Source organism: Andrographis paniculata, unplaced genomic scaffold (genome assembly GCF_009805555.1).
Source record: "Andrographis paniculata isolate CXL003 unplaced genomic scaffold, ASM980555v1 Contig12END, whole genome shotgun sequence".
Lineage (NCBI taxonomy): Eukaryota > Viridiplantae > Streptophyta > Magnoliopsida > Lamiales > Acanthaceae > Andrographis > Andrographis paniculata.
In genome coordinates, this window is record NW_026137402.1 from 5,418,182 (window position 1) to 5,444,233 (window position 26,052).

The window sequence follows — 26,052 nt, forward strand, 5'->3', positions numbered from 1 at the left end:
TTTTTATTTATAGATATATGTAAAAAATAAAATATCTTATCTTAAATATTACTATTTTCGTAGTTTAGTGTAATTTTTTTTTTTTTTTTGTCTCGTTTATTTTGTTTTTCAGTGTCAATGAAAATTTAAAAAGTTAGAAACAACAATTTGGTAGAGATAAATGGACGAAAAAATTGTTACATTATTTTTTTTTTACACACTCAAACAACCGAATGATTAATTCAAATAAAAAATAATAATTTCCGCCATGACTCGAAATAAGTTGAAACTAAAAATAAATAAAACAGACAAATATGACAAAATATATCTTTGTGACTTTATGAAATTACTTATAAAAATCGATAAAAATAAATAAATATATATATATATATATATATTTGTGACAGATGACAAGATAAATGTATAATAGTTTCCTATTGAAGTGGAGAGAATATAAAATTTGAGATTTTTCATTGGGATTTGAATAGTAAAAATTTTGAATTTGCATAGTTATATTATGTGATATAAATAGGTGTTGATGTGATATTTTGAATGTAAAATTGATTTTTAGTATAATATAAAAAATAAAAAATAGGTGTTTCACTTGATGTTTTTTTAAGAAAAAAAATTAGATGAATAGTGTATTTAAAATCCAATCCTCAAACACACTTTGGGGGTTTGGATTTTGGATTTGGATTTTTGAGGATTTTTAAGTATGGATTTTTAAGTTGTGTTTGTTTGAAGATTTGAATTTTGTAATGATTATGTTGGAAGAAATTATTATTATATTGAAAAAAAAGTGATGTATTTATATGATAGTTTGAAATCAATGATATTTAAATATTGTTAAAATAAATAAAAGTGAAAAAGTAAAGTGATGTTGGAGTTGATATTTAAAAAATATTTTTTTAAAAAAAGTTTTTGGAGATATTATTATTTTTATTTTTATTTCAAGGGTTTGTTTGTTTGAAGGTTTTGACGGTTGGGTGTGTTCGCCAGTCCGTCGATCAGAGCTGAAGTTGACAGGTCGCAGATATTTTCGCGACAATTTCTGCGCGAAAGGAAGCCTATGGTCTAGCAACGTACCTAGAATATAGGGTTAGAATTTTGAATTCCAATTATGTACAATGTTTGTACAGTAAAATCAGGGACAAATTGTTTCATCTTAATCATTTTTTTTCAATTTATTAAATATCCAACTTACTCATAAGCTCTCATTTTATCTATCACATAAACATATTTTTTCCAAAAAATGGAGTATATTAATTTAAAAGATTAAATGAAGTTAGAATATTAGTTGTGTTTGTTTGAAATTGTTTAGTTTTCTATAATTCATTAGATTTTTTTTTTTAAAAAAAATATATATCAAATCAAATAGTATACATATTTTAATAATATATTAAATATTAATTTTATATTTTAAAAAAAACATCAATACACATTTATATCATATTGAATAACTATTCTAATTTAAATTTTTATTGTTCAAAACTTAATTTTAAACTTAAAATCCAAGCAAACATGCTTATATTTTTGTCCTTGAAAAGAAAGATATGTCCCCAAAAATTAATGAGAAAAGTAGTTTTATGGGAAAAAAAAAAGTACACTATAAACTTTGCTTTGATTTTTTCCCCCCATTTTTTTATATATAAATTTCACTATAAAAAAAGAAAAAAAGTTCGGGTGTATTTGTTTGGGGGTTTAGATTTAAATAATAAAAAATTTGAATTTGAATAGTTATATCATGTTATATAAATAGGTCTTAATGTGATATTTTGAATGTAAAATTGATTTTTAGTATAATATAAAAAAAAAAAATAGGTGTTTGATTTGATGTTTTAGGGAAAAAAAAAATTGAAATGAACAGTGGATTGAAAATCCAATCTCCAAACAAACACACCCTTGTAGTTATAGTCTTGTACATAACATTTATTATTATTATTATTATTTTGGTACTTTAATTAAAGTTTGTATTAAAATAGTCTTATATCTAATTCATAGTCATAAAAAAAAAAAAAAAAAGTTATTTGATATCAAAATATTTGAATAATCACATGAAAATTTTTACATCAAGGATTGATGTTGATCTAAGTTATGTCACCAAATTATTGTATATTTATATAAAATATAAATCCACATTAATATTTAGTGTTAAAAATTATCACATAGCTATTTAATAAAAAATGTTGTATATAAGACTACGATGATATTTACCTTAAAAGATATTTATCTGTTATGCAATTTTGTACGTTTATTTGACTGGACACATATTTTAACGTGGAAATATATATATATTTTACTTTTTGTACTTTTTAATGTGTATATAAATAAAATAGTCTTGTTCAGTAAATACAATACTTATTTTTTGAATTATATTAATTATGTTTAAAATTTTATATATCCAAAATAAAAAGAAAAATAAATTTGTTGCAAGCACAACAAGAAAAATTGGACATAATTTTTTTAGTACAATATATAGACTTGTATTAATGCTAAATTTTTCTCTTAAAAACAAAAAATGATTTCCCTTTAAAATTCACCATTTAATGCATTTCACATACATATAGATTAACGTCAAATGAGTTTCCCTCAAACATTAACTTCATGATCAGTGATGCTTATAGTATCAAATTTGCAGTGAATCATACTTCCTCCGTCTCATATTTATATATTTATTTATTTTTTACATGGAATTTTAAAATATATTGGGATAAAGTAGAATTAAAGGTAAAAAGACTAAATTAATCATATTAGTATGGTATGATATAAAGGTAATGACATTTGTGTAATATATTATAAATTGGAAGGGTATTTGTAATGTTAAGTAGGTAGTACAATTACTTAAAAAAAAAAAATAGATACTTTGTTATAGGACGAACCAAAATAAAAAAATTTACAGATTGTTAAAAAATGGAGGGAGTATTTTCTAAAATTTTCATCACCACTTCAACTAAATCCATCGAATCCACTTGAGAGAAGCCAAATTCGTAGTCCTTAAATCCTTCCAATATTATTCCTTGAGTGAAGCAAAAAATCAGTTCAAATAAACACTTTAGAGCACAAGAACAAACCGACTTATGTTGAATTATATAAGTCGAACTTCGTAATAGAAAATAAAAACGAATCCGGTCAATCCACAGCCGCCTTGACATTTTTCATCACTTTCTCCCCTTTTTCGGTCGAAAAAGTGCAAGAGTTGTCCAAATCTTTGATATTTTCTAAATCGGCCGGAAAAATCACAGACGGCAATGACAAGAGAAAATCTAAATCGTGAATGAGATAATCACGGTGAGGGGTGAAAATAAATGAATAAATGAGATAACTGAAAAATAAATGATCGATGGATAATTGAGTAAAAAATTGAATAATAGGGACAATAATATATAAACAAAAAATAAAAACACACTTTTAAGAATAATAAATACTATTATTTACTTTATATCATTAGATAAATATATAATTTATATTAGATATAAAAATATTATAATATAAAATGTAATATTTTGTAATGATTTTTATATATTTTTAAGTGAATATAATTTATATTGTATATATTATGTTAATATATCTTTCCTCTATTACATTCAAAGTTTTTTTGTTTTTCTTTTGACATTTAAATTTATTTATTTCTTATTTTTTTAGTAGAGAAATTATATTTGAATAATAAAAGAAGTATTATACTATCTTCTTCTTCTGATTCAAATTGGGAATATATATTTATTATTGACATCGAATTTAAAATATTATATATTTTTAAAATGATTAATTTATAATATTAAAATAAAAAAATATACATTAGAGATAATATTTTTTATAATATTTATATATGTCATTAAAAAAATAGTAATAATAAATTGGGTTAACAAAAAATTAGGGAAGAGCTCTTAATACACACACCACACGCAGCTGAAACCTTTTGCACAACGATTCACGTTCTGGCTAATTCTTTCTCGTCCAAAGCCCAATTCACCGTCGAAGCTTCCTATCAATCAAGACTGTTTCCATTTTGATTTCTGCAGGCGACCGTTAATTGATTTGATTGGAGTCCGTTTCCGTCTTCTCCAACTAAGAATGCACGGAAATTGAGCTCGGGGGAGCGCCAGCATCAGCGAAATATGTACGCCCCGTCACTGGGAATTTCCAAGCCGTCTTTGATCAATTTCCCGACGGTATCCCCGAGCAAAAGACCTAACAGAGGCTTCCACTCCCCCTTGAAAACAAGGGAGTTTCGCATCTGCACTCGTGCTGTCTCAAAATCCGGTTCGAATTCCGAGAAATCCAATGAGGATTTTGTGAGTAGGGTTTTGAGGGAAAACCCGAGCCAAGTTGAGCCCAGATATCTGATTGGGGATAAGCTGTACACATCGAAGGAGAAGGAGGAGAGTTTGAACAAGAGGGGCATTAATGGGAGGCTTTCGGAGATACTGTCGAGGCTGAATTTGAGGGCATTGGTAGGCCAGAAGGATAAGGAGAGAGGCAGTGAGGAGAGTGATGCTGCTGTAAAGCCTGAGGGGGAAGGGGAGGTTTATTTGAAGGACTTGTTGAGGGAGTACAAAGGGAAGCTTTATGTTCCGGAGCAAGTTTTCGGAGTTAATTTGTCGGAAGAAGAGGAGTTTGTTAAGAACGTGAAGGAGCTGCCGAGAATGAGCTACGAGGATTTCCAGAAGTACCTGATGAATGATAAGATAAAGCTTGTGAGCTTTAAGGAGGATTTTGGCATTTCGTTTGGCACCATGTTCAAGGATTTTGTTGTTGATTTGAAAGACATACCCGGCGAGAAGAGCTTGCACAGCCGAAGATGGTGTGTTGTGTTGTGTTGTTTTTCATATACAATGTTGTTGTAAATGATGTTCAATTGTGTATTGTGTATGACATTTGTGGATGGATTGAATAGGTCGATGAGGCTTGATGCCGAGCAAGCTCGAGAGTTCTTGGAGACGTACAAGGGGCCGCGCAATGAAATAGAGAAGCAAACCACGGTATGGTACTCTCCTTTACTATTAATTGTATTACATGGACGCAAATACGATAGCCTTTTGATTAGTTTTTGTCATAAAGTCACCCAAAATATGTATGGTTTATGATCTTGTAACTATAAATTTAACTTGATGCTAGTTCAGCGACGTGTGAATAGTTGCGAGCACTCCTTTCTTGCCTGCATATATTATACATTTACTTCTCATTACGGAGCCGGCTTGACATAGTGTGAGGAGCTAGATATAGCATTTATAGGGTTATAATCTTCCAAGTGCTTTCATCCGTTCGATATAAACTTTAGTCCAACAGATACATTTGTATGAGTATTTTGATTTTCATGTCCATATGAAAGCTGAAAGGTTTCTGTTCCCATTGTGCTTTGAACGGTGCCTTACTACATTTTTCTTGCAGTCTTGGGTAGGAAAATTGCCAGAGTATCCTAGTCCTGTGGCATCCAATTTATCTAGCAGAGTGATGGTTGAACTTGGAGTGATAACTGCAGTAATGACTGCCGCCGCAGTTGTTGTCGGAGGGTTTTTAGCTTCAGCAGCATTTGCTATTACCTGTTTTGTCTTTTTCGCGGCTGCATACGTCATATGGCCTTTGTCTAAACCATTTCTCAAGTTGTTTTTTGGTATTGTCTTTGGAATATTGGAAAGAGTCTGGGAAAATGTTGTTGATTTCTTGGGTGACGGGGGATTTTTTTCAAAAGTGTATGAGGTTTATAGATTTGGTGGGGTTGCAGCGAGTATTGAAATGCTAAAGCCAATATTGATGGTTTTTGTTACGATGGTGCTTCTTGTTCGTTTCACCCTTTCAAGAAGGCCGAAGAATTTCAGAAAATGGGTGAGCTCTGGTTCCTTCTTTTCGTTATGTGTTATGTTTTTTGCATTATACTAATATGTAACACCACTGCTACTTAATGCAGGACATATGGCAAGGTATCGAATTTTCTCAATCAAAACCTCAAGCACGTGTTGATGTGAGTTCTGTTGTACAATTTTGTTTGAATAGCTTTCCACTCTCTCTCTCTCTCTCTCTATATATATATATATATATAATGCAGAACCCTTCAGTGTTCTAAGTAATAAACTATACTCAGGGTTCTACCGGTGTCATGTTTAGTGATGTAGCTGGAATTGAGGAAGCAGTGGAAGAACTCCAAGAGGTACCCTTTTTTGGTATTTTGTTTTTTTTAGCCATTTGTAAAAGTATACGCTTATACGGCTCACTCTCTCGATTACTTTCTTATTTTCTCCTACCACAATGCAGTTGGTAAGGTATCTGAAGACTCCTGAGCTATTTGACAAAATGGGGATAAAGCCTCCTCATGGAGTTCTTCTCGAAGGCCCCCCTGGGTGCGGCAAGGTTGGCTATCTTGTTTTTCCTGAAATGAAATAAAATAACATACATAAAGCTCTTTGATTAAGGTTAATGATTTGATTAACTTAGTCAACAATTTCACACTAGACATTGGTTGCCAAAGCCATAGCCGGAGAAGCAGGTGTTCCATTTTATCAAATGGCTGGATCTGAATTTGTTGAAGTCTTGGTTGGTGTTGGTTCTGCTCGTATCCGGGATTTATTCAAGCGAGCAAAGGTATACAGTCGTGGTTCCCATTCTCTGCCAATTTGTTGCCTGTCAGAGTTTAAAAAATTTAATTCTAGTAATGAAGCCTTGATCCAATGGATATTCTTATTGAGAAATTTCTTTTCTTTCTTATGTTCTTGAAGAAGATATTTCTTCTCAATTAGTTGCTAAGCTACATTAGCAAAATATACAATCCTTCTACTGATTTCTATATTGGCCATGTTATGTATACGAGGATAAATGTCTTCTATACTGATATATTGTGTTACAGGTAAATAAACCATCTGTCATTTTTATAGATGAAATTGATGCTCTGGCAACGAGGTATGGATGTTTTATCTTCCGATATCTTCAAACCTTGTATTGCATGAATATTTCTGAAATACATACCTACAGAAATTGATCGTTTATTTAAACATGGTTGGGATACAGGCGGCAAGGAACATTCCAAGAGACAACAGATCACCTATACAATGCTGCAACTCAAGAAAGGGAGACGACATTGAACCAGCTATTGATAGAACTAGATGGGTTCGACACAGGCAAAGGTGTTATATTCTTGGGTGCCACTAATCGAATGGATTTACTAGATCCTGCCCTTCTTCGCCCCGGTCGGTTTGACCGCAAGGTGTGCGCCTATTTATATCGATGCATTTAAGTTTTTAAATTCTTTAAAAGCTAGAGCCATTTTAATTTCCTGTATAGATAAGAATCCGCCCGCCAAATGCTAAAGGGAGATTGGACATTCTAAAAGTTCATGCCCGGAAAGTGAAGTTATCAAATACCGTTGATCTGTCTAGTTATGCAAACAACTTACCTGGTATGCATTCAAGTGTATGTTCTTGGTACCAAAACGACCTATCTTTTTTTTTTTTTTATTACTATTGTTCATGAAAGATAGTTATGATTCAGGATGGTCGGGTGCAAAGCTGGCGCAACTTCTCCAAGAGGCAGCTCTTGTGGCAGTCAGGAAAGGACATTCTGCTATTCTTCATTCAGACATGGACGATGCAGTTGACCGTCTGACGGTAGGTCCGAGGCGTGTCGGGATAGACCTTGGCCACCAAGGACAATCTCGGAGAGCCACAACCGAGGTGGGCACTGCCTTGACTTCCCATCTGCTAAGACGTATTGAGAATGCAAACATCGAGCGCTGTGATCGTGTCTCCATTAATCCTCGTGGACAGGTTTGCCCTTTTCCCTCCCGGTTTTTACCATTCGCAAGTCTTCTCCCAAGTGGTGATGGTTTAACATGGCTTGTGCAGACATTGTCGCAAGTTGTATTTCACCGTCTTAACGACGAGTCGTACATATTCGAGAGAAAGCCTCAGCTTCTACAACGCCTTCAGGTACGAATCAACTTCAAGTTAACCTTGTTTTAATCGAGTTTAATTTGCGTCGTCAACACAATTGATACCAAAATTTCAATTTGATACATCTAATTTTCTTACGGTAACCTTCTACAAAGGTATTGCTCGGCGGCAGAGCAGCCGAAGAAGTCATTTTTGGGAGGAATACCTCGAAAGCATCAGTCAGTTACCTCGCCGACGCTTCCTGGCTCGCCCGAAAGATCATCACGATGTATGTCCTCGCACCGGTACATTCAATCTGATCCCGACTCATTTTCTATTTAATTTTGGTGTAATCTCTCGTCGTAGATGGAACATAGATGACCCAATGACGATCCACGGCGAGCCTCCTCCATGGATAAAGCGCCCTAAATTTGTCGGCCCAAGAATCGACTTTGAGGGCTCTCTTTACGACGACTACGATCTGATCGAGCCCCCGATCAACTTCGAGCTAGAAGGCGACGTTGCGAGGAGGACGGAACAACTGATGCACGAAATGTACGGAAAAACAGTCGATCTGCTCAGGCAGCACAAGGCAGCTTTGCTTAAAACTGTCAAGGTACGATCGAATCCAACAATGCTTATAACGAAACTCCATGTCGTCAAAATGCTGAATGGTTGAGCTGCGCATCATCTGCAGGTTCTTGTTGACCGGAAGGAGATCAGCGGGGATGAAATCGACTACATTCTGGATAAGTATCCGGCGCAGACGCCGACGAGGTTGGTGCTGGAGGAGCAAAATCCGGGAAGCCTTCCGGCGTTGGAGCTGAAAGGGGAGGAGAGGGGCGATTTGGAGTATACCCTTTTGAGTTCTTAGCTTCTTTCGAGGATCTGTTGAGGGAAAGTTTGGGAGATGGGAATGAATTGTCGCCCATTGTTGTTTATTTGTGTAGTCTGAAGGAGGATTCTTGCATACGAAGAAGATAAACAGATTTTTGTGCGTTGAGATTCAGACGGTTTTGAAGGTATTTATTTATACATTTAAATTATCACTTCAAAGAAATTATGCAATGAATTTTAGGCTCGCAGAAATTAGAACTAGCAAAAGTAGGTACGAATGCTTGAGTTTAAAAAATTAGGCCCCAAAAAAGCCTCATATAAATCCGGGCCGCATTTTTTGGACCAATTCGATATTGTCATCTCTAATAAAAATATTGGACTATATATTAATTTTATATTAATATAAGTAATGAGCAATTATATAATACCATGTTAATTTATATATTGTATTATATTAATATAAATAATTGTTAAATATTTATAATTTAACTAAATGCAAAAGTAGTTATGTTTAGTTGTTTGTTTATATTAGAGATGGCAATGGGTCGATTTGTGTCGGGTTGAATACTTTAAACGGGTTAAATTATTCAATTATAATCCGATTCGTTTATGATCGTGTGGGGTTCGTATTGACCCGTTTATTATCGTGTCGGGTTTGTGTTAACCCGTATACATAATTAAGTCGAATTTCTTGATTCAAATTAAATAATCTTTTTTGTTATATTGTCGTGTTAGTTTTTATTAGTTTGAGCTTAAATTAGATTGAATTATTTAAAATTGAACTTAGTTTAAATTAATTTATGAGATAATTATTAAATTATAATTTTTTACATATATAATAAATATATTAATCAATATTAATATATTATAATCGGGTTGTTGTATCGGGTTTGAGTTGAGAGCCCCAGCCTTAACCCGACCCGTTTACTATCGTGTCGGGTTCGTGTCAACCAGTATACATAATCGAATTGAAATCTTTGACTCAAGCCCAATTATTTTGTATCGAATTGTCGTGTCGGGTCAATTTTTGCCGACTCTAGTTTATATTATAGTCATGTTGAAATTCATATTTAGTGAACATGTGCATGCTCATAGTTTTGTTTAGATTGATTAATATATATATATATATATATATAATATAATTAAAATATTTTTATAATTATTTAAAAATATAAAAAAAATCAAATTTTTAATATTTTAACATTTAATTGCAAAAATATACTAAAAGATATCAATTTTATTGGATGAACGCTGTTGATTTGAGTGTTGTTTATTTTTAAAAACTCAGAGAAATTCCACATCCTCTGCTGCAGCGGCTGTGTGCCTGTGTCTTGTCAACGGATGATCTTCAACTTCCAGTTCCAGGCACGGATTGGAGGCTGGAGGAGCAGAGGGATTTCAGAGTTCTTCAATGTTGTCCAATCCCATCAACTCCCTCCCCATATTTCGGGCTTACCTCAATCCCACCAACCACCTCACAGCCACAGCCACAGCCACAGCCACAGCCGCCGTCGCTTTCCGCTTCCGCCATCGCTTCCTCCTTCGAACTTCCCTCGAGGTAAAATGAAACTATATATTGACATACGCTAACAATTTCTATTTCCTACCGCTCAATCGCCCCTGTAATTTGCACCTGTTTCAACTATTCGATAGATGTGTGGTTTTTGGGAATTAGGTTATCTTTTCCGAAATTCATGGTTTAGAGATTTTAAAATTGATGCAAACAGTAATTCTTTCGTTTTTCTTGTACAGAGTGCTCATCTTAGTGCTGTGCCCCAGTTGAATGATATATTCCATGGAAGGATACTTCAATTTAATAGGTTTAGCTTCTGCCATTGGTCATTTCTTGCTTTATCTGATGCATTGATGGGATTAAGTTTCTTCAACGGAGATGATCGGGGAAGAAGTGATGCTAACAATGTAGGCAGCAATTTGCAGTCGAAAACGCCTAGAAGAGACTTGTTTAACGAGCGGGGATGGACCACCATACTACTTGCTACTAATGTCTTGTGAGATGTTCTGCCATTTTTTTTTGGCTGGTGTTAAGGACCTATCTTATGTTCTATTTATATGTTATGCATCCTATCCTAATCATCGAAAAATTGTAAACATTGGATAGAGACGAATAGATAGAATTAATAGAGTTTTAAACATGCTGTCTCCATTATGTGTTATTTCATTACTTAAAAGGAGTGTTGAAGGTATCCCGTGAATTTAAATGCAGGGTATATGTAGCACAATATTTCTCCAAAGTTGATCTCTTATATTGGGGGGCGAAGGTCTAACTTTGCTTTCTTGCCCTAATCCTAATTTATTAATTTCATACAGATATAAGATATATATATATATATATATGAACTTGTTTCCTATCGATCTTTGCAGATTAATAGTCTTATTAGTGAAGGGCAGATATGGAGGCTAGCTACATCTTCGTTTCTACATGCAAATATTGGGCATTTGCTGGTTTGATTTAAATATTGCAAAGCAAAGGCATAGACTTTATTTGAATATATTTCTAGTGGGTGAAAAGGGTGTGTTTGTGTGTGAATAACATACAAAGGGTATGCGTGTTTCTTTTGATGGTTTCATGTGTTTGGCTATTTGTGTATATTAATATAATAATGTGGCGATTCATAGTATAAAAGTCGAAATGAGTAGATGATGGGATAGTCTATAGAGTATAGATGATAACATATTCTCTCAATTGGTAATATATTCATTTGAATGTCATGAAAATAATAGGAATTTATCGTAATTAATATAGGAATTATATTCAGGATAACTTGATTTTAGGGATGTTTGGAAACAACGTTTTGGAGAGCTTTTAGCTTATTGAACCATTTTAAACTGTTTGAATAGTCAAAAAACTAATTTGTGTGTATACTTATGTAACATATTCACCCAAATGCATATGATTAGACCTTCTGTTCAAGGTTGTATTTACATGCTAGTCTATGCATTCGTAAATAGGTATTGTTTTTGAATTTGAATGATAATATTAATTAACGATTGAATTATGTATTTATGTTCGTGTTCTCTGTAATTTATAATGTGTTGTCTGTATGTTTCTAATTATGTGAAAATATTTATTTGCACTTTATTATAACCTGTTGTCTAAATATAACATCAATTTTTTCAGGTTAACTGCTATTCTTTAAATTCCGTAGGTCCAACTGTTGAGAATATCTGTGGGCCTAAAAGATTTCTAACTATATACCTCACATCTGCTATTACAAGTAACTGCTGGCTTCTGACTGCTCTATATAACTCCCATTTATATCCACATAGAGATCCATCAGTTTTAAAAAATTCCCTCTGAATAAATCAGGTTCGGCAATGAGCTACTGGCTATGCAAAGCACCAGCAGTCGGCGCATCAGGAGCTATTTTCGGATTGGTAATATCGTAACCATAAAAAAAATGGATTCTTTATTTTTATTTTTATGTTCTTTTGTATAGCTTTTTCATTCAGATTTATTTGGTTGATTAAACTAACCATCGTCATTTTCTTCGTGACAACTATTTCTTAGGGCATATTTTAGTTGGTTAATTGTGCATGGTCAGGTCGGATCATTTGCTATGTTCATCCTGAGGCACAGGGGAATGGTCAAAGGTGCCGAAGGCGATTTGAAGCATATAGGTCAAGTGATTTTTTTGAACATGGTATGCCCTTACCTTTTAGTCCCAAACTTCTCGTCAAACACCTATTTTTTCATTCAAATTTTTTACGATTTCCAGAACAATCTAATATGTATCTAAACTATTGAAAATGAGCATCTCCTGTGCAGACTATCGGGCTGCTTTCTCAAGGCATCGATAACTGGGGGCATGTAAGTTCAAACCAGAAATTTTCACTATATATATATAGAGCTATCTTATTGAAGGGGTTGAAGTTCCATACCCGACTACCATTTAACTCGTCATTGTTATTATCAGTGGTGCATTGTTTTCCTGAACCTCTCTATTTGACGATAGTTTTGGACTGTCAAAACTTTCAGGTCGGAGGATTGATTGGCGGGGCTGCTGTGTCTTGGCTCGTTGGCCCTGCGTGGGAGGTCAATTCAAGATCCCGGGACGGGAGAACAAGTTTTAGAGATAATGCTCCGATTTTTTCACTCTTCAGGAAATATCCGAAGTGAAGTAGAGGCATAACGGCTTATAATTACTTATGGTTTGAAAAATCTATATCATTTTACTCTTTAATTTAAAAACCATGCAGTATTACCTTGTAGTTTAAAAAATATTGCATAAAATATTCGAAACTGTTTGTTCGAATTGTACAGTATCTTTTAAAATATAAAATAATGTTTGTTATGATAAGCAATTTTTAGGGAAGACGCATAGCTGCAGTTTTGTATGAAGCTCTAGCAGTGATGCTAAACTGGTACATAGTGAAATTTTCATAATAATATTATTGATGGATATATCTCCACTCCGTTCATAAATTTGTTCTCAACTCGATCGAATAATAATTTAATTAAAAATATCAAGTGTCCATTTTCGGATAGCGGCTGCCGGGACTTTCCACATTATAAAAAAAAGAAAAAAAAAAGTCATTGTCCAAATTAATTTTGTTTATATTTATCATTAAAAATACTATTGTATTTATATTATAAAGGATCAATAAATATATTTATTTTTTCTTTTTATTTGTATTAAATATTAATATAATAATTAATAATATTTAAATATTTATACACCAAAAACTAATGAAATGGTACATTTTTATCCAAAAGGGATAGTACATTTTTTGCTTTTCATTTTTCTCAATAAATATATGTATTTATATAAATTCAAATTTATTTATTATTTATAAAATCAATTTATATTAACAATAAAAATATAAATATCAAAATACTTTTTATTTAAATTAAAATTCAAAGTATTATATATTAAAAACAAATTCTCCACTAAGCTTAGCCGTAGTCCGTACGTAGAGTAGAGTCATCCCATTTCTGAATCTCCCTCGTCTGGGAAGATTGCTCGTAAATCCTCTCATGGAAGTTGCATCAGCCTTGGCTACCGGCTTTCAATCCATCTTGGGTGGTTATTCCCCAATCCAATCCTCCAAGACCTCTAAGCTCGCCACCGCATTTGCAGCGCCTCCGGAAAGGGTTTCAGCTTCCGCAGTCTCTTCTCATGTTACTGAAAAACGCAGCGAATTTCCGAGTAAGCCCAAGAATGCGGCCAACCGGCTTCCGAATAATCTCCTGGTCTCCAAACAAAAAAAAGAAGCTGCAATTCTAGATATTCAAAATTCATCTGATTTGGCAGCGGCTCTTTTGAGGTTTCTTTAACTCATCTTATCTTAATCGAACATAATTGGAATGTGCTTATTTTATAGTTACTAGAAACTCAGCTGTTGCATCTAGTTGGAATTCTTCTTCTTCTTTTTTTTTTCAAGAGTGATGTTCTAGTTAGAGTTGGTTTATGGATGACTTTTGGGTGCTGCAGAGATAAATTTGATTTAGTATTTGGACATTGTAAAATAGTTAATCAGAGTGCTAATGCCAAGGAGGTCAAATGTTCAATTTTTATATCTGATAGACAATGGCGGAGCTACGGTTATTACGCCGAGGGGGCCGGAGGTGCGGAGGGTTTTGTTGAAGTCGAAAAATTCTATATTTTTATTATTTGAGCAGAATTATTGGCAAAAATATGTATTTTGACATATTCAATAAATATAAAAATATTAACTTGATAAAGATTTATCGAATTTGAATGGACAACCGTCTATATAATCAACAATATGATCGCCGTAGTGACAGGGATGACGGCCCCCCGAGCCCTGATGTGGCTCCAACACTGCTGATTGAATGTCAGGGCATCCATTCAGAGTCGAAATTTGCAGTGCGAATTGCTCAACTCTGGATTGGTTAGATTGTATTGTTTGGTTACCAGATGGCTGGACAAATGCATGATTTGGTAGTAACCATTTCATGGTCAATTTATTATTATATATACACTCGTTAACAATAGTGCTTTCTCATACTGCACAAGTACAGCTACTTATATACAAATTTGAACTCTTGGATTGCATTACCCTTAACTTTCTGTGCTAGTTATGATGTTCAGATTTTTTACTAGATGTTCTGGAAGTACCTGTAGCATTTCCTCTTTGTGAGGGTCTGATCATTAAATTCAAACTTTTGTGGGATGTTAAAAGATTTGTCTTTGTTTTGGTTTGATATAATACAACAATCAGTAGCGGTCAAATTGAATTATGGAGGGAAACACACCCTTGGTGTTGTTCAACTGGTCGGTGTTTAATTTTCTCCTTTATGCAAAAGACAGCTAAGAAATAACTTGAATCAGCCTGCAGATCTGGTGAATTGTTGGAAGCACAAGATCTGAACGCGGTGTTGCGCCATTTTGGGAAGCTAAACAGATGGAATGATGTTTGTCAGGTTTGTTTTTTGATTTATTCTTACGTTATTTCATTCCCTTTTTGTTGACACTATTGTTATAGTGTTGTAATACTAATCCTGTGATAATGTTTCTTGCTATGTCATGATATAGTATTACTCATGCTCTAAACGGGGATGAGTATATAAAGCTTATATATATATATATATGTATATATGTATATATGTATATATGTGCCTTTATAAATACCTGTTTTTCTTGTTTCCTTGGTAGGCTAAGATTTCTGTAAATTTGAATATGGACTTTAAATACCTGCAGATATTTTACAGTAATTTCTCTATAACTTAATGATTGCTCATGTACACAACTATTTTGAAAGCATTCTTTTCTTATCTTTTTTTCTGTTATTTCTTTCAAACATAAAAGACAAGAAAGGGGTGAGTGTTCTGAAATCTGGATTCTGGATTCTGGACCAAAAAGAAAGGTGTTTTTGGTTTATGTTTTGTAGCTTATTTTTTAGGTGAAATAGTGGTTGGATTTGATGTTTTGTATGGAAAATGAGTATGTTTTTATTGGAGTCAATGAAACTTTAGTAAAAAAATAGTAGAAGAAATAAAAAATGCAAAAAGAACAGGGCAAGAGTTTCTGGATTCTTGGTGAATGTATCAGTCACTTGAATGTGCGTATGATAGTACAATGAACAACCCTTGTCATCGTTTTCGTCTGTAATTAATTATGTAAATGTGTTCTCGTTTTCCCTTTAAGTGTGATAAATAAGGGTTTTCTCCTGCACTTAAACCTTTTAAACATGATCAAATGTCAAGAAGAATAATTTGAGGGTTATGCTGCCATGTTAGTTTTACCAAATGAAACAGTATAGCATTTTCCATATGATGAAGTCTAATACCATGGTAATAATACAGAATAATTCTAATTTAAATTCTGATATTCTCTGAAGGCAAAGTAACTAAACATAAAAGGTTTTATATAGCGTGTGTTTCTTCTTGATAGAAACCTTGCATACCGAGAATAAAACATAGATTTATTTGTATTATTGAATAACTTTATCCTTTTTCTGTGTGTAATTTATTACTATTATTTTTGCAGCTTTTTGAATGGATGCAGCAGCATGGAAAAACTAACACTGCATCTTATAGCAGTTATATAAAGTTTGTTGGGAGATATTCTGACCCCATCAAAGCCCTAGAGATATACAATAGTATCGAAGATGAGTGCACCAGGAAGAATGTCTCTGTCTGCAACTCTACACTAAATTGTTTAATTAAGAGTGGCCAGTATCACAGTAGCCTTAAACTGTTTAATCAAATGAAGAGAGCTGGTTTGGTACCTGATATTGTTACTTATAGTACGGTATGCTACTCTAAATATCTACAATATTCATTATATGTAAATGCACCCACATCAATTGGATATTGACACTTTTTGGTTTATATAGTTACTTGTAGGTTGCACCAAAGTGAAAGGCGGTTACTTCAAGGCAATGGATTTGGTTCAGGAAATTAAGTTTAGGAGGTTGGATATGGATATTGTCTTGTATGGAACACTTATATCAGTCTGTGCTTCACACAATCAATGTGAAGAGGCGGAGAAATACTTTGATGAGATGAAGAGTCTGGGTCATTCGCCCAACATCTTCCACTATAGTTCTTTACTAAATGCATATGCTGTTGATGGAAACTACAAAAAGGCTGATGAATTGATCAAGGAGATGAGTTCAGCAGGGATAACTATGAATAAGGTAGGTTGTCAAGTCTTCTAAGTGAATTAATTTTTATATTTTCTCTAATTGCTCTTAAAGATTCCTAAAGGTTGCTGTATGGAAGGCAAAGGTTTAAACAAGATTCAAAACTGAGTTTAAGCATACATTTCCATGAAAGTTGTATGTCTATATGTATTTATCAAATGATATTTTCATTTATGCTGGAAAATTTTGCAACTTTTTCAGGGAAAATCATAATGTTAATGAAACTTATTGATACCAGATTTAAATAGCATAATATATATCATTCTTCTAAGTGTGAAATTTTGGATATTGTAAAAACTCTTGCTTGCATTTGGTCATTTACAATTCTACAAAATATTTCAATGCTTCAATGTTATATGTGTACATATATATATATATATTATACAATAAATGGGTTAGCTGAGCTCTTTATGTTTGTTTTCTTGGATTCTTTGGATAAACATTCCTTATTAGAAATAATTATGTAATGAATTTTATTCATGATTTAACTGATGGACCGGCATCATACAGTTAGTTGTAGGGCTATTGTTTCATAAGGACTTCTCCTTATATCTTATTATCTAATTATTTATATCAAGAATGAATCCCTTTACCTCCTGCCTGTTCTACTATGCCCTATTAAAATTCAATATCTATCATTCTCTTCTGGGAAACTAATTTTACTTGCTAATCATTTACCTGTTTTTTGTATATATCTCTTGCAGGTTATCTTAACAACTTTGTTGAAAGTATATGCCAAGAGCGGCATGTTTGAGAAATCAAGAGAAATACTTGATGAATTGCAAGTTCTGGGCTATGCTGAAGATGAGGTAATTTGCAGTTCTTGCAAAAAGTCGAACGCGTAATTGTTTCTTTCCTTTTGTGACACAGTTACACCAGTTTCTTTGACCTTGTTAAAATTAAGAAAAGGGAGTATTTTGAAGATGTAAGTAGCATAGCTCTAAGTAATAAGTATTGTTGGTTTATATTTAGATATATACTAATTGGTTGGGAAAGTTAACTAGCATTTTATTCATTAATGATTAGATCGCTCCAGGAAGAGAAACAGTTGGAGTGTATAAAGATACAAGATTCAGTTTATATAAAGGGTTGGTTTGGTTTGTGTTTGGATTTGAGTGTTGTTTTAAATAGTATTTAAATGTGATTTTTATGAGAGAGAATAGTGTATTTTTATTGAAAACTATGTGAGTTGCATTATAAAATTAATTTGGGTTACAAACCAAACACACCCAAAGTATGACCGAAATCTCGTAACCATTATGAAAGCTGTAATGTGATTGATTATTATCTTGGATGATAGTGATGATTGCAATGACTGGTTAATTGAAGAAAATGGAAAAAAATTGACAACCTGTTGAAGATGAGTTCTTTGATGAAATAATATAACTTATGAAGTTGTTGGGTCTGATGAGCCAGCTGCATACACTAGACACAAGTAACACGGAAGAAGAAAGTTACTGCTAGCTCTCGAAACTATCCGAGCTGACGAAATTAGTAATATTATCTGTGAACATATTAAAGGGATCAGTTTTATACAAGATTAAGAGCAAGAAATGGAAGTGGATGAAAAAATTGAAAAGGAAGAATAAATCTTCAAGTATCTGTGAGTAGATGGAAATGATGTGGATATTATCAAAATCTGAATCTGATTATATTTGACTACAAAAGTAGCAGTGATCCATTGTTTTTGCATTGGTACTGCCTAATATAGGATTTATGTTTGCCTAATGATTATGTAATATGTAATCAATTCAGAAAATTTCTTCATTATTGTGGTTTCAATTCCTTACCTATATTTATATTCTATGTGCACCATAAAAAATTTTAAATAATGGTTATCCTGCTATATGCTATCCCCCTATAGCATTTAGGGATCAGCTGCATTTTGATACATCCGGGATTTGTATCTATTGGCCTAGGACTAATTTGAAATTTCCTAAACAGCCTCAGCCTTAATAGGTGTGGTTCCCCCAACTTTATTATTTTTCCCTGTCACGGTCCTTATACCTTTTCACACTAATCAATCATTATACAATGTTAGTTATGTAGAAAATGCAATGTTCAAAATCAGATAATACACATCATTATAATCTCAATGTCACACACATACTAACCCAATAGAGCCTGTTTTTAATGATTTTCTATGTTTAAGGCTTATCAAATTCTTACCTCTGCAGATTCCATACTGTATACTGATGGATAGCCTTGCAAAATCTGGAAAAGTTACTGAGGCCATGTCTATTTTTGAAGAAATGAAGCAAAAGCAATTGAAAATTGGTATGTCTAGTAGGATACTGAAAGTTTTTTGCTGGAATAGTTAAGAACTACAAATAACATGTATCGGATTGCCTTACCTTCTATTGAGCTAATTTCGTATCTTGGACGATGATTTATCTGGAGATTGTATCCAGTGTTGTTCAGTTTATCTGTTGAAAATATTATCTTATTTCTATATTTTCATTCTTTTAGTTCAAAATTGTTTGAGTATATGGCTTAGTGTGAATCTAGACTTGCTTGACCTTGTATGTAAATTAGATTTTTAAATCTCATTCATCAGATAGTTGTCATTCTAACACTTACACTGCCTAAAAACTTGTAGATGGCTATTCCTACAGTATTATGATCATAGCCCTTTGCCGTAGTGGGCTCATTGAAGAAGCCAAGCAGTTGGCTTGTGAATATGAAATCAAGAGTAACAAGTATGATGTTGTTATATTAAACTCAATGCTTTGTGCTTACTGTCGATCTGGAGAAATGGATAATGTGATGAAGATGATGAAGAAAATGGATGAGTTAGCAATTATTCCTGATTGGAATACTTTTTATATTCTAATTAAGTATTTCTGCAAGGAGCAGTTGTATCTTCTTGCGTATCGCACCATGGAGGACATGCACAAGAAAGGTCATCATCTCGACCAGGTAAACGGTGGAATTTTTCTAAATATATGTCTGACATTTTGTGTCCTAGCTTATGCTGCAATGAATTCAAATCGGTTGTAGAAATTGGTATAGTTTATCTCTATCATGGTGAACTAATTGAAAGCGACAATTCAGTTCTCCATTTCTTGATGTTAGATTTTCTTGGGATATGACATGTAATTGCTATCATCTGGAATCTTCTAACTGCTTGATTAACTGGTAGTTGTGGCCTAAAGTTTTTTGTCTGACAGAATATTCAACTGTTGAATTTTAAATAGCACATTCACTTGTCTTATATTCCCTCACTATGTCGTAGTTTTCATGTTGTCCATTTCCTGTTTCCAGCTGTTAGTAGCTTGATTGAAAGCAATTATATCCTAATTGAAAAAAGTATTTTGATAAGTTCTTGGAAGGTGATGTTTTTATAAATCGTATGAAGATGGTACGATAATGTTCTAGTTTTTGGGATGAGATGTGAAATTTTATCTTTTAATAAGTTTATGATAAACTGTTTCTTACATTTATTCTTGAAGCAGGATCTTTGTGCCACTTTGATAAATCGTCTTGGTAAAGCTGGTGCCCCTTCTGAAGCATTTTCAGTGTACAACATGTTAAGATATAGCAAGAGAACTATTAACAAGGCTTTTCATGGAAAGATTTTAAATATATTGCTTTCTGGTGAACTTCTTAAAGATGCATATGTCGTGGTCAAGGTATGGAATATGCTACAAGACCTTTGAGATTTATTGTTCCTTGTGCACTATATAAATAAGCACTTCAAAATTTTCAGGACAACGGAAACTTGATCCCTCAACCTGCTATCAGAAAGTTTGCTACCAACTTTATGAAAAAGGGCAATATAAATTTGGTAAACGATGTTATCAAGGCTATTCACAGCACTGGGTACAAGGTTGATCAGGTATTGTCTATTCATTGGTTTCTACGACCAATCCATGCTGCTTTAGGTACCGAATGTAGTGGCAGATCATTCGCTTAGTTCAATACGCAATGAAATTTAGACTTGATGTCACTCTTCTGTAATAAAAAGAATTTGCTTCATCCACATTGATTTTTTTTTGTTTGTAGTTGAAAGAAAGAATATTCGCTGTTCAATATGATCAACTCTTTTATACCGCATTGATTGTTTGTTCAGGTTTGAGATCTGACAATTTGCTGCATTTCCTGTTACAGGAAATATTTTACCTGGCCATTTCCCGTTACATCGAGGAGCCTGAAAAGAAAGAACTGCTGCTTCATTTGCTGCAGTGGATGCCTGGTCATGACTATTGTGTTGAATCACCTTCAAGGAAGTTGATTCTTGAGAACTCTCATATGCTTGAACATCGTTCTCTATCAGAATTATTGTTTAAGCATTCCATGGTGTTGAAGACAAATAAATCTCGAGAAAGGAAAATAAAATGAACTTGACCTGGAAACATTCAACCACAAAGTAGTCTTCTGGATTACCCTTTATAGCAACCGAGAGCTGATCCTGTCAGGTCAGCTTTTGTTTCTCTATACTGCCTTCTTCTCATATATGCATACATATATATATATACACATATATAGAAGGTTCCTGATGGATTATGTCTTTTTCTTACTGCCTTGTATTGGTTTAGATGTCACAATAGACACTTACACCTCCTGCTGCTCACGCAAAGCGGTCTGAATTGGACATATTGAAATTAGTCGCAGCTGGGAATTCTGGACTCTTACGAGAAATTTCCTCATGAGCAATAGGCTTTGGTCTCTGAAGATATTAGCATATCATGGGGAGTCTACAAAAGGTGCAAGCCATTGTTGTTGAAGCTGTGTACTTATAAACATTGTTAACAGAAAACAAGTAAGTTCTATCCGAGTCTTCTAAATTCACGATCACATCGCGGTTCATCTAGTACTGCTCTTGTATCTACTTCAGAAGATATATATATATATATGTATATGTTTTTAATCCAGTTATACAGTCATCTCAAAAAAATTCATAATTCTTTTCATAGTAACTACTGATGATTGAACTACATTATCTCTGTTAAAGTCTTGAAGAACTGACCAAAAAATGCTTTGTACAAATTCTCACCATGGCTTGTGTAGTCCCTTTTTTTCTTCGTTTTTTAACGTTTAATGATTCATGTAATAATGGATACAAGAGATGGATGCAATATATGATTTTGTTTACTGTCTCTAGACTTCATTCTTGTCATGTAATGCACACTTGATCTTGGTTCAAGTTTATCGATCATAACTCACTACTTTGAATAGTTAATACTATTTATCCACCTGGTAATGTTGGTTCAGAACTGAGCAGGTGTCAAGACAATTACATTCTCCAGAAAACGGTGAGCACTTGTGAATTTCCTACAGTTTTCCAGCATGTAGAGAGAATCTCCTGTTTTATTTTATTTTATTTTATTTTCTTTGTGCAGCAAATGAAGGATACAGTAATGGTCGATTTCCTCTATATGAAATGACAGGGATTGGCTGCACATAATGCAGTTCTTGAATGGCACCCACTGGTAAAACCTTATCCACTCTTTACTTGCTTTCAGGTTCTTATCCTTACTTTGCTTCAATTTATCTGTGCTGCATTTCTGTAGATAAATGGGATACTGTGAGCTGTCTTATTTGGTAGTAAAGTCGAAATTAGTTTTTTGGCAGAGTCTAAATTGGATTTTAAAAGTCACATATCTTCATTTTTGTTAAGTTTTAAGAATATCGGAATTTGAATAATGAATAGAATCAATAAATCTGATGCAATAATGGTATAATAATGGTAAACTTTCAACAGTGCATTGAAAGGTGCGCCGTACAGCTGGTGTCTTGTCCTATTTATTGATGGGAAAAATGTGTTGCTTCACATATTAAAAACAAACCTTAGTCTGTTCATTCACTTTTTGCTTTTTGTGTGCGGATCATATAAAAAATAATATTTTGTATTGAATAATTGATATTTTATAATCGAATAATATTTTATCTGTTCTATGCATCTATTTGTTCTAAAAATATTAATATTATATTGGAATATAATAAAAATAAAGTAAAAATGACTAAAATAATCTATTGTTATAAAAAGGTATTTCTATTCGTTTCATATAATTGGTCTTTTTTTTTAATATAATTATACACTGTAATTATATTTTAAAATTTAAAATTTATAAATTTTTTATTTTAATTAAACTATTTAGTCATTTTAATTTTAATTTATAAATATTTTTACAAATATATATTTTTAATTATTTACTAATTACTTAATATCTAACATTTCTGTGTCTAATTAAAGGAGACAAATTAACTAGAATGGAGGAAATATATTTTATATTTTTAATAAAATTTTGCATATAATACATAAAAAAATATGTGTATAAATAATTATGATATTTTTGTAAATAAATATAATATTAAGAATATAAATTAAAAATATATAAAAATAATTTTCTACAAATAAAAAATATTTTATGAACAATTTTTTTTTTTTAAAAAAGATATTATCTCTATCTTTTAATAATCTATCTATTTTTTCATTTTGAAAAAAAGTAATTGTACCATCTTAACATTAAAAATACCTTTCTACTTTATAATATATTGCACAAATCTCATTACCTTTGTATCATATAATACGGGTTAATTTAGTTTTTTTACCTTTATTTTTTTTTATTTTAATATAATACTAATATTTCTAAAATTTTATGCAAAAAATAAATAGATATATAGATATGAGACGGAGGTAGTATAAATTTAGTGGAAAAAAACCAACTATCATATTAAATAATAAAAATAAAAAAAAAATACACAATGTCCCAGATATTCTATATCCTACATTGGCACCATGGCCCGTGCTTCGCCAAAATTATGTTAAAAAATCTTGTACAGTGCATTTACATAATAGGATTTGGAATTCGGACCCCATCGGTCCCATTACCATTAATATTTTTATATCATCGGACCCATCGGTCCCATTACCATTAATATTTTTATATCATATATTGCACTCATTCCGTTTCAGATAATTTGTCCATATTTTTTATTTTCGTCTGTTCCATGTAACTTGTTCTTTCTATTTTTGGAAATATAATTATGCACTTTAATCGCATTTTAAATTTTAAATTTTATAATTTTTTTTGTTGAGATATTTTAGATATTCAGTTTTAGATTTAATAGATTACTTAAATTTGAGTCTATCGAGTCTATTTTGTATGACCTATATATAGACTCTTTATTTTAACGATAATAAGACAAACTCATTATTTTCCCCTAAAATTTCTAACATTCTTAATTTTAATTAAACTATTTATTTATCTTAATCTTAATTTATATTTATTTTTACTAAATAATAATTATTTTTAGTAATACACTTTTTAATTACTTACTAATTATATTTTACCTAAATTCTAATATTTATATCCACAATTTTATTTTAAATTAATTTCTATTATAATATATAGTTTTTTCTCTCTTTTTTTTTTATGCCTTTTTGTGATTGAAAATGTCTGTCACCTGTCTTTCCATCTCATATTATGAATGTAGATATTATAATTTTCGGAAGATTTGTTTATTTTGTCTCTAAACTTCAAACTGTAAATTTTTATTATTCGGACTTCGTGTTTTAAAAAAATATATATATTTTTTTATTTCACAAAATATTTTATCATATATTATTTTAATATTAAATTCAAACCAAATATATATATATATATATATACCTTAAAGATGAATATTGAAACATAAAGAATTATAAAATTCCTATTTGGTTGAACTATACTGTTATAAGTTCAGCATATTCGATATTGCTTATGACAGACATAGATCAGTGATGAACATTTTGATCTCATTCCACTCTTGATGTTGTTATTCAAGAAATTATCTTTGAAGAATCGACTTTAGTTAGATATGACATCAAGTTTTAATTCTACATCTCGACCGACCGCTTGTTTTTTAAAAATGTTAAATTTGTAGGAATTCTAAATCCAATTCATACTTTTGTCACATATCCTAAGATTTAGCGTCACATTTACGACTTACAGAGTTATATTTGTCCTTAGAGATATTTGTTCTTGCATACTTTATTGTTCGAATTCTAATGGCTTCCTAACACTAAAAATATGATTGTTTTTATTCAGACTTCAATGGTTTGATTGCTCCTGCAACCAATCGACGACATCATTTAATGACAATTCGATATCAATATCTAATTATAGTTCTTCGCAACTAAATAATTACTATTATTACATTTTGATTGCTCTCACAACCAATTATCTCATTATTATGACTCGTCGCATAAATAAAAAAAAAATAAAAATCGATACATCTAAAATTATTTTAATATGATTGTACACTTCCAATATTGTAAGATCCATCCATTTAAAATGACTTTTAATATTGATTGTACACTTTCAATATTATATTAACTTATAAATAAGTCACAATCATTTATATATTCATTTTCTTTTGATTGAGTTTGAGAAAAATTGATTTGGATTTGATATTAAAATAATGTCTGATTGGTATTTTGTGAGAGAAATTTTTTTTTTTTTTTTTTTCAAGAAACATAGAGTCCCAATAGCAAATAGCAAAATGTGAGAAAAATTGTGTAAATAAATTTATCCAAAAATTTATGTTACTTCATTAACTCACTATATAATCTTCAAAATATTAGTACTATTTTATATATAGTCAATCAATATTATATTATATTAATATATATTTGATTGAATGAAGTATTTGTGTTAAATACCTTAAGTTAGAGTGTTGATTACTAGATGGGTCAAATCAGTATGATTTGACTAAATTTTCGCATTAACGTAATATCTTTTTTAAAATTGTAAATTTTATAAAGTTTATCTTTTAAATTTATTTTTAAATAGAATATTTATCCATTCATAACAAAAATGCTGTCTCATTTAAAATCATTTCAAGATCCCACTTGGATGGAGTATATTTTAAAAATATACCACAAAAACTAAATAAATCCAAAAATAAAAAATTCAGTTAGAGGGAAATTGCTACAGTTTCAGAAAAATAAAAATAAAAATAAAAAATAAAGTAAAAATAATTATATATTAATATCAAAATACCTTTAATTTTACTTAAAATTACATATTATATATTATATAAAATCAAATAGCAAAAATATCAAAACTTCATCTATATTTTTAATGATCAATAAAATATTATTATTTTTGAATCTAATATAAAATCTCAAATTACCTTTTGAAAATGGTCGAAGAGAGTAATAATTAAAATATAATTTCTCTTTTCTAAACGAATGTATTTTCTAATATTATAAAGAAATAATAATATTATTCTTTAGTGAAACTGTGTAATATAATTTACG

The 26,052-nt window shown here is 31.5% G+C and overlaps 3 protein-coding genes across 7 annotated transcripts; all 3 read left to right on the top strand.

Moving 5' to 3' along the window:
• The first annotated feature begins 3,865 nt into the window (after positions 1 to 3,865).
• LOC127252572 (probable inactive ATP-dependent zinc metalloprotease FTSHI 1, chloroplastic) lies at positions 3,866 to 10,074 on the top strand. 2 transcript variants are annotated; one of them, XR_007839096.1, is made up of 16 exons: positions 3,866 to 4,780; positions 4,874 to 4,958; positions 5,368 to 5,802; positions 5,885 to 5,938; positions 6,059 to 6,124; positions 6,229 to 6,324; positions 6,427 to 6,555; positions 6,818 to 6,870; positions 6,979 to 7,174; positions 7,252 to 7,366; positions 7,459 to 7,733; positions 7,812 to 7,895; positions 8,015 to 8,127; positions 8,205 to 8,454; positions 8,536 to 8,860; positions 9,964 to 10,074. XR_007839096.1 is itself a non-coding variant. In XM_051276805.1 (15 exons), the coding sequence occupies exons 1-15, from the start codon at positions 4,095 to 4,097 to the stop codon at positions 8,710 to 8,712; spliced, it is 2,814 nt and encodes a 937-aa protein (XP_051132762.1). In that variant the 5' UTR covers positions 3,866 to 4,094; the 3' UTR covers positions 8,713 to 8,884. The 2 variants fall into 2 exon arrangements, 1 of the variants encoding a protein (XP_051132762.1); XM_051276805.1 differs by lacking the exon at positions 9,964 to 10,074 and having other exon boundaries at positions 8,536 to 8,884.
• Positions 10,024 to 13,103, top strand: LOC127252583 (RHOMBOID-like protein 10, chloroplastic). Its single transcript, XM_051276822.1, has 9 exons — positions 10,024 to 10,233; positions 10,428 to 10,684; positions 10,900 to 10,954; positions 11,058 to 11,138; positions 11,815 to 11,911; positions 12,004 to 12,071; positions 12,239 to 12,337; positions 12,463 to 12,504; positions 12,673 to 13,103. Exons 1-9 carry the CDS (start codon positions 10,087 to 10,089, stop codon positions 12,811 to 12,813), a joined length of 987 nt encoding a protein of 328 aa, XP_051132779.1. The 5' UTR covers positions 10,024 to 10,086; the 3' UTR covers positions 12,814 to 13,103.
• A 487-nt stretch (positions 13,104 to 13,590) lies between these two features.
• LOC127256129 (pentatricopeptide repeat-containing protein At1g10910, chloroplastic) lies at positions 13,591 to 25,015 on the top strand. 4 transcript variants are annotated; one of them, XM_051281987.1, is made up of 14 exons: positions 13,591 to 13,961; positions 14,997 to 15,081; positions 16,148 to 16,411; positions 16,497 to 16,799; positions 17,510 to 17,614; positions 18,983 to 19,082; positions 19,405 to 19,724; positions 20,261 to 20,437; positions 20,515 to 20,643; positions 20,916 to 21,223; positions 21,344 to 21,567; positions 22,020 to 22,060; positions 22,148 to 22,237; positions 24,839 to 25,015. In XM_051281987.1, exons 1-10 carry the CDS (start codon positions 13,672 to 13,674, stop codon positions 21,144 to 21,146), a joined length of 2,004 nt encoding a protein of 667 aa, XP_051137944.1. In that variant the 5' UTR covers positions 13,591 to 13,671; the 3' UTR covers positions 21,147 to 21,223; positions 21,344 to 21,567; positions 22,020 to 22,060; positions 22,148 to 22,237; positions 24,839 to 25,015. The 4 variants fall into 4 exon arrangements, with proteins under 4 accessions (XP_051137944.1, XP_051137935.1, XP_051137929.1 ...); XM_051281978.1 differs by lacking the exon at positions 24,839 to 25,015 and having other exon boundaries at positions 22,030 to 22,060; positions 22,148 to 22,594; XM_051281972.1 differs by lacking the exons at positions 22,020 to 22,060; positions 22,148 to 22,237; positions 24,839 to 25,015 and having other exon boundaries at positions 21,344 to 21,709.
• Positions 25,016 to 26,052: the final 1,037 nt, after the last annotated feature.